The 12152-nt window shown below is 40.6% G+C and overlaps 1 protein-coding gene across 1 annotated transcript in view; it reads right to left on the bottom strand.

Moving 5' to 3' along the window:
• wu:fc17b08 (mucin-4) overlaps window positions 1-10147 on the bottom strand; it is a 32466-nt gene extending 22319 nt beyond the window's left edge. Inside the window, exon 1 of the mRNA XM_053333343.1 lies at window positions 10051-10147. Within this exon, the coding sequence (XP_053189318.1) occupies window positions 10051-10147 (97 nt within the window). The remainder of the gene's footprint in view (window positions 1-10050) is intronic.
• Window positions 10148-12152: the final 2005 nt, after the last annotated feature.

Raw genomic sequence — 12152 nt, 5'->3', positions numbered from 1 at the left:
TCCAGTGTCAGTACTCGAAGCACCATGTGACTTTTGACATAGCCCATAACCATTGTGCAGTTACACAGTTCAATGCCAGATGGTAATAATGGGAGGATACGACGCAGAGAAGTGAGCACCGCTGCAGGTTCTGAGATTACAATTTGTGACATGGCTCCACAAGGTTTTTTTCTCTCCATTATGAAATGAAATTTTATTTTTGATAATAACGTCACTGTTAAGTCATTTTAAAACACAGGTTCCCCTGGATAAATAATCAATGCTAGAGTTTCAATTATTCAACTAATTCCTGAGAAATTTCAGTTAGTTCGGGGAGTTATATGACATACTGAAGTACACAATAGCTCATGGGATATTGCTGTCAGGAAAACTCAGAATGCTTTGTAGGGAACCCAGTCATATTTCACATCATATTTGTAGAATATATGCACAAAAATGTAAAGCAAATTCAAGCTCCTGAATATATTATGCAGGCCCTGCAAGCAAGCAAGATGCATACTGGCAGCTTTAAACTGCTACTGCTGCTTGTTGGATGGTCAAATTTCCTCCCTTCACACTTTTGATTTGTCAGATGACCTAGGTCCAATCTGAATAACAAATATGTTATCTATTCCTTGATTCTTTGATAAAGATTGTCTGATGGGCAGCAGGATGACAACGTATACATCAAAACACCTGTACAAAAATGAGAGACTTGGACATGATGTCCTACCATGTCTGTGATTCTTATAATATATCAACAGAATAAATACCTGAACTTATATTTCACAAGATGAACAGAATAACATGCAAACATTTAAATTAATGGTCGAACTGCAATGCTTTTTTCATTGGATGACCCACCCTTCTCTTTGCTGCTCTCGTTCTGTTCAGGGTGTACAGCGCTGCATCAACCCCCACTCAACCCATCCCCCACTGTAACTACTGTACACATACTACAACTCACAGAAGGAGTGACCAAGGCTCACAGAACAGGAGCTTCACTAAGCTGAAATCAGTGTGCAACCAAAGCAAACCGTGCTTGGTTGCAGCTTTTGTAAGTGCTGGATGTGTTGATCATCAACGGATACTTTCATCATTTTAAACTGCACAGATCATGTTTTAATCTCATATGATGTTCAAATTAGGATACTGATGATGGCACTGAAATGCCTGGGCGTTTCTCTATGAAGATGTAAAATGGGGGTGAAGACAAGTGCAGATGACAATGTTGCACAAATAAACCATCACACAGAGACAAAGACTAATGCCTAACAAGCTAAAAAAAAAAAAAAAGCATGTGCTGTTGCCTACCACGCTATCCACATCAGTGGGTCAACAAACAAGCGTACACATTACATGGACATGAGCAGAGCAGTGCTTGAAATCTAATTTGTCTACTACACATTGTGTTCATCACAGGCAACATACAGTTGGATAAGGCTATACAGCAGGAGATGAGGTGGCAGCAAAATCTACAGCAAAAAAAAAAAAAAAAAACACACACACACACACTCCATGAATACTTAATGTGATGTGATGCAAACTGACAGTCAAATGGTGTAATGCTGCACAAAGCATAACTTTAAATAACAAATTCAAGACCACCGTGATTTAAGGCAAATATAAAAGAGGAGGCATGCACATCTCAAGCAAACACACAGTCAAAGACGGTGTGCTTCATACAAAACCATTAAAGCTGTTGGTCATGTTTCGCAAAATGTCAACAAACCTCAGCCAGCTCTGTTTGCAAATTAGGAAAATGTAGGCCAAAATCCCATCAGAAGGAGCACACTGGAACGGAAAATGGGCCACGAAAAAGTTTAAATTATGAATAAGACAATCTGCCTGATGTCAATATTTGCTTGTTATTTGTTTGAGCAATTCCTTAAATCCCACTCACCCACATGTCAAAAGCAAACATGAATAACTCACATTCCAAACATTTTCAGATGTTAGCTGGTGCTGTTCCAGTCCAAATTTTCCCAAATCCACACAGAACACACATTTTCAGCCACACAGTTTGCATATGGGGGCTGACAGACCATGAACACATGTATAGACAAACATACAGACAATTGTTGCTGCTGTTCTATGGGACAATTGCCCTTGTCTCTGGCCTGGGGTTTTACTGCTCACATTAAATACACAAAGACAAAATGTCCATTTGAGCGTCAGCAGGGTGGTGGTGGCATGCAGCCCTCTCCACCAAAAAGCCAAACAGAAGTATGTCCTTGTTGTCATGGACAGAATATGCCATTCTGCAGCCAGCAGACTGATGCTGTTGTCATGTACTCTGGAGCTTCACAATTATGGCCCGAACACAAGGGACATTTGTCAATCATAAAGGGGGAAGTGAGTAACTGAACAGTCCTAGGTTTGGAGCAAGTGACTGGTCAGAAAGCTATCATTCTCTCTACATTTTGTTTTCAATAATGAGCACACAGCCTACCTAGTATTGTTCTCCTCCACACCAACAGCTCACCCAATACATTATTAAACACTGATAGTACACACACAGAATCCTTGGTGAAATAGGTGATGCTAATATTCATCGGCCCAGTTATAACCCTACTCAGTTTCTGAAATTAACTTTTTGACTCACCTGCAGAGGGGACTGGTACATTTTTTTACCACCCAAAATAATAAATTGCCTTTTTAAAAGTAGCTAGCAGCAGACTGGTGGCAAGTGACATTTTAGCAGAGTAGCCGGTGTCCTGTACTGTTACAACCATTTATACAGTAGAAACATATTTGTAAATATTCAAGATTTTGCTGAATTTAAATTGCTATTGACAATAAGCAGTTCCATGGGATGAATAATGATCTCAGTCTGCGCTGGTTTCTGGCTGGTTAAAATGTTTAACATGCTGCTTGTGTGAAGCCTTGAGAGCACACTAGTCTTTGACCCTGTCTGTAGTGCTTAATATACCAATCATGCTTGCGGCTGCTGATGTTTTAAACAGGGGAAGCTCGCTTTACGTCTTCATCATAAAACTTGTCATATCGAAGCGAAGCAGTTACAGTCTCCAAAACATCAGAAAACTCTCCAATAACACCAGAAAAAGTCGCTAGGTTTGTCGCTAGTCGCTTTTGAAAAAAAAAAGTTGCTAAGAAGAGTTGGAAAGTCGCCAGATTTAGTGAAAAAGTCAAGTCACCTTGGCAAAACTACACTCAGAAGAGTCAGCCTTCCCAAAGCTGTCTATCAAGGGCTTTGAGCCCTCCAAACATTTCCTCCAATCATCATACAGTAGCAGAGCGTCCGACCCGCCCACTGCTCCATCGACTGCTAGAGACGCTCAGCGTCCAGGGGCGGGACGAGTTTGTCGCATTATCCAATAAGCATCTTATCCTGGCCTGTCCCGCCCAGCCCAAAACAGCTGTTGGGAGAAGCCTCATTGAACACCGTTGAAGCTCTGAGTCTGCGGCGGACTGCCAGTGTGTGATAGGGAAATCACGTCAGAAAATAACAGCGTCGGCAATAAACAGCTGGCTACAGGATGACATAGTTGTAAAATCGAACGCATTCAAGTGCAGATTCGTCCAGTCCTATCAGATTTGATGTAAATTATAATTTTAGTGTGACTTTAATATGACAGTTGTGACAATTTATTTGATCAAATTTTAGGGGAAGGTGAGCTTCCCTTGTTGTCTCGGAGCAATCGCCCCTGCTTGTGTGGTATGTTTTTATTTTGTACTTAAAGAAGCAAGCTTTCAGTACATAGTCGAAACACAGAACATGGACTATGGAGTCTGTTCAACTACATGGACTCCACAGCTTAAATGGGCATTTTCAAGACATACACAGAGCCACACTAACATGTACTATGAACATGGCTGCCAAACCAGGAATGCTTGAGATGGTCTGCGGTAGGTTGGTTGTGTTCCCTTGCTTCGTCGCAATTTTCGCCAAGCACGACTTGCACAACACCTCGCTCTGGTCAACATCATCCTTTCTAAATCCAAAATACCTCCAAATAATGGAGGATGATTTATGTTTTGGCACAAAATTAGATTCTGCACTGCCACCGGCCGCATTACCTTCCGCACTCATGTCTCTTTTCTTCCGTTTCGATTTCCCCGCTGTGAATGTCCTGTGTGTGTGGCTGTGTGCGTCTCAGTCTACGTCTCCCTCACTCCAACCCTCCTATGTTTGTCATTGGTTGGCTTCAGCTGTCGATTAACAGCAAGCATGAAATAAGCTTTGTGGTTGGCTGGCCGTAGTGGTGCGTTCAAGGGCAATCTTAAAAGTAATGTTTATGGAGACTGCTCGAGCTGTACAAGCAGGGCGAGCGCGGCAGAAATATATCGTTTATATCGTTGCTTTTCCGTTATTAATGTCTTGAATGTTCATATCTCGATATAGATACAATAACAATATATCGTTCAGCCCTAGTCTGCGGTCTTCCCCTCAGACCATCTTGGGTGCTCCTATCGTTTTGCAACACTGTTCAGACATGCGTAAAAAATTAGTAATTTCCTCTGAGCCTTAATGCCAGGTATTCTATTACATGACTATTTTGGTACAAACATTATAGCCTTCTGAGATTAACTCACCAAATCAAAATTCTACCTGCTTTTGGTTCTTGGTGAGTATTAATTTCCACCCCACTTTCGCCATAAAAAAATAGACGGCCTGCTTTAGCCTGTCTGTGTTGTTTTGCTTCACTTGCTGTTGCTAAGTCAGAATTCAGTATCTAACCAGCTCTTAAAAAGCCACAAACTGAATGTTTTAACATATGACACCACAGGAACCTTTAAATGGCTGGAAAGGTTAATTGGTGTTCTTGTCAGACTGTGTTAGTGCTTCCCTAAACTCACATATCTATTCCTTTAACACAAAGGAGTAAACTTAATCCAACATTACTTATTTCAACAGGACCAGAGCATGGCGGCCATTTTATGAGACTGACTGAATGTGACATTTTGAGATCAGCATCTTCAGAAGTAGTGTTCTGAGTTTTAAATTAGTCAAAGTGCGCTGTGGTATAAACGCTGATTCAAATTCTCTTTTGCATTTTGCCAAAAATCATGGAGTAAACAGTGCATACATGCATGTTTGGGGATTAAATGTGTAAAACACACAGCATCAATTGCACAGATGTTTACTTGAGACATGGACTGATAACTGAATCAGTGTGTCTGTTGTTTATCTATATTTGCACTTTTTTAAGTTTTTATTTTATTTTACAAAAATCTGCGTTATTGAGAGTATTTCAAGCTCCTCCAACCTTAACAGAATCCTAATATCAAACACTCTATCTGTAAGCTTATTATGTCCTGCCAAAAGGAATGAAACTACATTGCAGTCTGAAAATATATGATATTGACTGACATTCACTAAACCGCCACCATGTTGAATCCTCTGAAAAATGTTTTTTCTGAGCTGATGTCATAAAAAAAAACTGTTATCACATTCTTCCAGCTGAATTCTCTCTACTTAAGAGAGGCAGTTGATTGCCAGTGGACTGCGCATACACTCCAGGCTGTATGCACTGTCTTTTCTATTAAAGCAAAAATAGGGATTCTGAACCACGCAGCATTTCTTAATGTGCCAGTACAGAAAACAATGAACTCCAAATATTTCTATGAGACTGATAAAAGTGAGAATAACTCAAATATATTGATCAGTTTAAATATACATCATACAGAGCTAATCTGATAGTAAACATTAGGATCACATGAAAACTCTCTCATCCTCATTTGCTTGATCGGTCTGTGTGTGATGGTGCTTTGCGTCCACAGCAGCGGTTGCTATGTTACCGAGTCATGAGAAGGAGGGTAGCAAGGCATCGATTTAAAAATGGCCTCTCCCTTTTCTTCAAGCTTTTCTGTCGAATCCAAACAGTCCTAGGTTTGGAATGTTTATAACTACGGTTTTAAGTTTGACCCAGCTATTCATATGTATGGAGGAAAATAAATAATACTAGGTGAATTACAAACTGTCACTGACAGAGGAATATGTTAGATTCATCAACAGTTTCGAAAAAACTACTATAGTCAACAATCTTACAGCAGCAGTGTTAATTTATTTTACAAGTTACTTCACATCACAAGGTACGTCATGCAATATCAAATACCTAAATAACACAAACAAAGACCATGTGCATCTAAAGGAGTAGTAAATAAAGGGTAGTGAAGAGAAAGTAACATTCACTTTCAGTTTCACAAACTACATGACAACCTTATCTTAAACTGCTGCACATACAGAAGGGAAATAAGGGGAAGAGTACGACGGAAATTTTGCTGCAATTGATGTGCAGTTGTTGCTACTGTTATCAGTAATCATTAGGGATGTAACGATGCATTGTGAACCAATTAAAAATCAATACGAAATGTGTGATGATTGGCATTGTTTGACATAAAAAATAAGAAGTAGGTTACGTTATCTCAAAAAGTCACTGGCTGATTCACTTATTTGATGTCAGACGTCACGTCACTACGTAGCCTATGGGGCATTCAGGTGTGATTGGTACAGAACGAGGGATGACATGGCGACAATAAGCAGACACTTTGAGATAGAAGATGCTCCGAGCAGTTTCAAATCAGTTCTGTGGAAGCATTTTGGATTCCCAATAGGGCTGTGCGATTGCTTCTGAATTTCAAATTGTAGATTGTCATTGCTCTAGATTGCCAATACACGATTAAATCGGCAAGGGGAGGCACGTGTCCTCGAACGCCTATCCCAAACGGGCTGGTTCGGATCAAAGAGATGCGCCCTGTCAGCACAGGGCTGGCTTCTCTAACAGTCATGTATTTCCTCCAGAAACATCTCTTAATGCACAGTAGAGCGCCGGGTTTTTTTTCCCTAATTCCCAGTGTACACAAATGAAAACGGTGAGAAACAGACAAGAATGAAACAGCATGTAAATATTGCAAGAGACTGCTAACATATACAAGCAACACAAGCAACATGTTGCAGCATATCAACCGCCACCACAAGGAGCACAGTTCGCCACTGCCTTAGCAGCTTTGCATCTCCTCTCACCCATAACAACGCATGGGCGCAAGAAATTACCAGGGCTATTGGTTGTTTTATTGCAAAAGATTTGAGGCCCTTGTTAGTTGTGGAAAATGAAGGCTTTCGGCTGTTGGTCAACACGTTGGAGCCAAGATACCGCATCCCATCAGGATTGCTCGGCCTGGACGTCAATGAGCACACGCTAATTGTGGAGATTACCACACGCTGGAATAGCAGCCTGGATATGCTCGAACGCTATCTCGCACTGCAACCGGATGTCGCCGCTGCTCTACTTAGCCCAGAAGTCCGACGTAAAGCCCGTGAAGTCGTCACACAGGACAACTTGGACATCCGTGATGCCGAGGATATCATGAAACTTCTCAAACCTCTGAAGACACCACCATGCTAAGTGATGAACAAAACCCTAAATGTGCCCTTAAAGCACACAATTGAGCAGAGCATGTTGCCTGATGAGGAAGACTCCACCACAGTGAGCATCATAAAGACAGCTATCTTCAACAATATATCAGACCGATACACTGGGGACAACCATCTGCTGGAGTGCACAGCATTAGACCCCAGATTCCACTCTCTACCTCATCTTGACAAAGATCAGCATCAGGATGTGTTCCACAGGATGAATGAGAAAGCTGTGCAGCTGCACAACCAGGTACTTATTTTACTTTAAATTTCTAATAGTAGTGTTGCTTTTGCATTAAGGCCAGGTCTGTGTTTCATACTGATTTACTAGGCAAGGCAAGGCAGCTTCATTTATATAGCGCATTTCATACCCAGGGGCAAATCAATGTGCTTTACAAAAAAAACAAACATTTAACATTACGAAATTGGAAACAAAACAACATTAAAAAAACATGTAAAATTGAGAAATAAAAACAAAACCTAATAATAGTAAATACATGGAAACATTAAAACATACAATTAAAAACAAACCCCCCACTTATAATAAAAACGGTCATACGGACACACTCTACGATCCTTACTAAGTTATTGTCTTGCTGTTTACAGACCAATTCCCCTGTGGAGGAAACCAATGAAGGTGCAACGGCTTCTACACATGCAGCAGAGCTGCCTGCTGACCAGGCAGACATGGCAGAGGCAGACCTTCAACAACCACCTCTCAAGAAGACTGCATTGGAAGATCTCCTAGAAAGGACTTTCACAGAACGTGTAGGGGCAGCACAGATCAATCGCATGTGTGGGATTGAGGCAGAAATTGTCAGGTACAGAAGTGAAATGTCTATTTACCTAACAAGCTGTCCACTCAAGTGGTGGAAGGAGAACAGTAAGATGTACCCACTGCTTTCACCTCTAGCAAAGGCTTGCCTCACCACACCAGTCACCTCTGTCCCTAGTGAAAGGGTGCTTTCGACCACAGGGGATGTTGTAACCTCACAGAGATCTCAGCTTCGAGATAAGATTTTTTTTTTTTTGTTATTTAAGATATGAATGACATCAGTTAACAAGGTAAACTATACCAGTTTTAGAGGAGATAAATGGTGATGTGCAGTGTTTCTGTAAAGAAAGGAGAATTTTTAAGATGGCCGTTTCAGTTGCACTTTTTCCTATGAATAAAAGATCATTTTATTTGGTCGTGAATCGTATCAAATAGTGAGTTGAGTGTATCGTTACATCTCTAGTAATCACACATAACTTTATAACAATAACTGTGGCTTTTATGTCTACTTGTTCTACTGGTCTACAATGAATGTAATGTTGCAGGATGTGTCTATATGCATGAAGACGAATGCAGAATTTGATTCCACTACATAATATGCTCAGCAGCAGGATATTAGCATATTAGATAGCTCATATACTGCACCATAGGCCAATACATTTGAGATGTAGTTACAATAAGTTGTGTAGCCCATTTTATATAGGGTCTTCAATTCTCCTAACTTGAGCATTTAAAGCTCAAATTTACCAGTCATGGCCCATATAGCAGGTTGTGGGTTTACTCCTAATATTATTTTTAGCAACACTATCACAAACTATAGTTTAGCTTCCACCTTGATCCTACCTCACACAAGATATAAAAAAATACCATGAGCTTCAAACCCTAAAGGCAACAAATAAAAACCGACATTGCACTTTTTAAAATATGATGCGTCTTAATTTTGAAATTATTATTAATATCAATGGAAGTATAGCTCAGATACTGTATTTTAGAAAGATTACATTTTTGAAATTGTACACCAGAACGTTCTCTATTTGTACAGTGAGATCCTGAGGTGGTCTATAACAAATAAGAAGTGAAAATGATCTGAGGAAACAGGAAGACTGAAGGTATAGCCTAACTATTATTTATATACAAGTATTCCTTTTATTTATAATTTTATAAATACTAATTTTGTTTCATTTAGTTATCACTTCGCCCGGAAGGTTGGTTTTATTTTGAAATCAGGTCTCACGTTCTTACCGTAATGCCCAATATATATTTAATCAACGTGGGGGCTAGATTGACCGTGTTTTTCGAAGTGGAGGTTGGTTTGACAGCAGTGTTTTACGGGCCTGAGACACTAACAAACCTCAGAGGAGTTTATTAGTATTTCATCGTTAAAAATAAAACTCCCAGCAGCGGGGTCTCGGCCACTTCCTCATTGCAGTAGTGCGCGCCCAGCAGAGGTGAATTGAGAGGCAACTGAAGCTAAATGTTAACATCCACAACAGGCACAAATCGCCCTCCCCCATCCAAAATACAGTATCATCACACGAGAACGCGCATTTAACCAAACGGGGTCTGCAATTTGGCCGACGCAACGCATATAATTCCTGACACTCCCTTTAACAAGCACGGTGCCCTTTAAACAAACTAACGTTTCGCCAGTAGATAACCAGAGTCTACAATTAGTCTTTTGCAACAATAAAAACAGTAAGAACACCCAAGAAGTGCAGCAAAATTGTCACAAACTGCAACATTTAACTATCGGCTCAGACTAGCTGCCGGGGAAGGAAACAGTTGAGGACAAAAAGTCGCTCGGAGATGCCCCGAGTGAGTGCGGTAATAGATGGTTATTTACACCGATATCGGTCACACAGAGGCGAAATTCAAACTGTATAACCGTACCCTGTGTAGCTGGCATTATCCTTACCTACACAGTGAATGAGTCTGTGCCGCCACGAGTCAAGTTCCTGCCGAAAGCCTCGCCTGTCGATTGTGCATTGCTGTTTCTTGCACTGACTCGCCATTTTCTAATCGTTCTTCTTTAGCGGGCACCCGCACGGGAAGAGGAAGCGCTCTGGAACGCGCGCGTCCCCGCGTACAAAGAGAGGAAATCTCTCCACAGGGAAATGCTCACAGGTTTCAGTCACAAAGTCACCAAACCGGTCTGATTAAATTAGTGAGTTGGCACGCCAGTAACAGGGTAAAGAAGTATAGGATAGATAAATAAATATTCTATGACATTTCCCCACCTCATTCAAAATAGCTAAGTTTCAATATACAAGGAATTTGTCTTTGTATCGTGGTGCATAGCAGTCAAAAAATGAAGTAATCCTATATAATATAAAAAGAAAGAAAAAATACTATAAAACATGTAAAATATATCCAAAGGGCCAACCACTAGACCCTGGCTTCATCTCAAATAATTTTAGATACCGCATCCTGTCACACCAGAATTATTAGGCTACTAAATAGGCCTACGGCAGGAATCATTTTTGAATTCATGTTTAGTGGGATAGTTTGCTTATAACTTTTCTGTGATTTACTTTAACTGTGCCTGGTTTTAGATGTAGCGGTAACCTAATTTGATTTTAGGCACAGTAACAATCCAGCTTTTTAGACAGTATATGTAAACAGTGCCCACATGCACCAGTAATAAATAGTAATAAAGGAAATATGCCTTGCTATTTAAGACATTTTATGAGTTACAATAACATACTTTTATGGCAAAAGATATGTTTATATTATGCACCTGCCCAGTGAGAAACATTTTACCTGAGTCCTATAGGCTACTTACTAGTGAGTGCATAGTGTATGGTGTTGACTGTGGTATAGGCTAGTACGAATAAGAACAGATGAAGAATATCTTTTATTTATAGTTCATTGGAGTATGCAGTGTTATGGTCTACACATTGCACATAGAGTAATGTTAAAACCTAAATAAACGGTGTAGTGTAGCTATAGTGTTGAGCGTTTCAAGAAGCCTCAGAAAAATGGCTTTAATATGTCTGCCACTGTCCAAAAGCTGAAGCACATCAGACCAATCAGAGAAAGTTTTCAATGAGGGCCAGCAATAGTCATGCAATGAAACAGCGCGGCGGTCAGGCTGCAATGATGCTGTAGTGATGCTGCCTTCAAGTGCAGTCTGAAGTGTGATAATCCGCAGCGCATGAACGCGAACATGAACACAACAAAACAATAAACATGGCTTGTTTTCATATGAGCTTCAAGCTTGAGTTTTTATCAGAGTACATATCGACTGAGTTAAACAATGAATAGGCTATATCCCCGTTAATGCAGCTGCTGCAATGCAGCCGAGATGATTTCTGAAATAAAACACCCACTAAAACGCCATTTAGAGCACATTTCCTCATCACTTGCACCTGGAGCCTGTATGACTATCCTTTAAGACGTTAGAGCTCGGATGAAGGAGTTTACGAGGAACACCTGAATGCGGCATACGTTTCTCAGCCGGCGTTTTCATATATTTTTACGCCCCTCCGCTCTTGTAAGGTGGTTCCATGCTTCAGAGACGACAACCGTAGCGTACAGGTAGGCCTACATTATGACATTATTAGATGCTTTTCGCTCATAGCTATGCTGCTAGAGGTTACAGTCGGTATGCAAGGACTGTAGATCTTATTCCGCAACATGTATCTAAAGGCTGCACTGGTCGACACATATTGACAGGCATTCACAAGTTGGATATTTACAATGACGTTCGACTCAGTCTTTGTGTGAACGGATGAATTATGAATTAAATGGTAATGGCACATGGGTAAAATTACACCTGACTGCCATTCTGTTTGAAAGAAAGACAGCCATTCAGCATCATTTTTGAAATGGGACCCATGCGACAAGCCTTTGTTTATGTCTGTAGTCATGCTGCTGTCACGTTTTAAAGTCTGTCCCTTTATAGAAGGCGTTTCACATCGGCTTCAACACAACCACCACCATACACATGGGTTGACAGAGGATCTGGAGTAACTCGACCCACAAAAAACACACAGACACACACACACAGACACACAC

The sequence above is a fragment of the Scomber japonicus genome, chromosome 14, assembly GCF_027409825.1.
Source record: "Scomber japonicus isolate fScoJap1 chromosome 14, fScoJap1.pri, whole genome shotgun sequence".
Taxonomy (NCBI): domain Eukaryota; kingdom Metazoa; phylum Chordata; class Actinopteri; order Scombriformes; family Scombridae; genus Scomber; species Scomber japonicus.
Note: the sequence above shows the minus strand (reverse complement) of the source record. Positions and strands in the feature narration are given on the sequence as shown.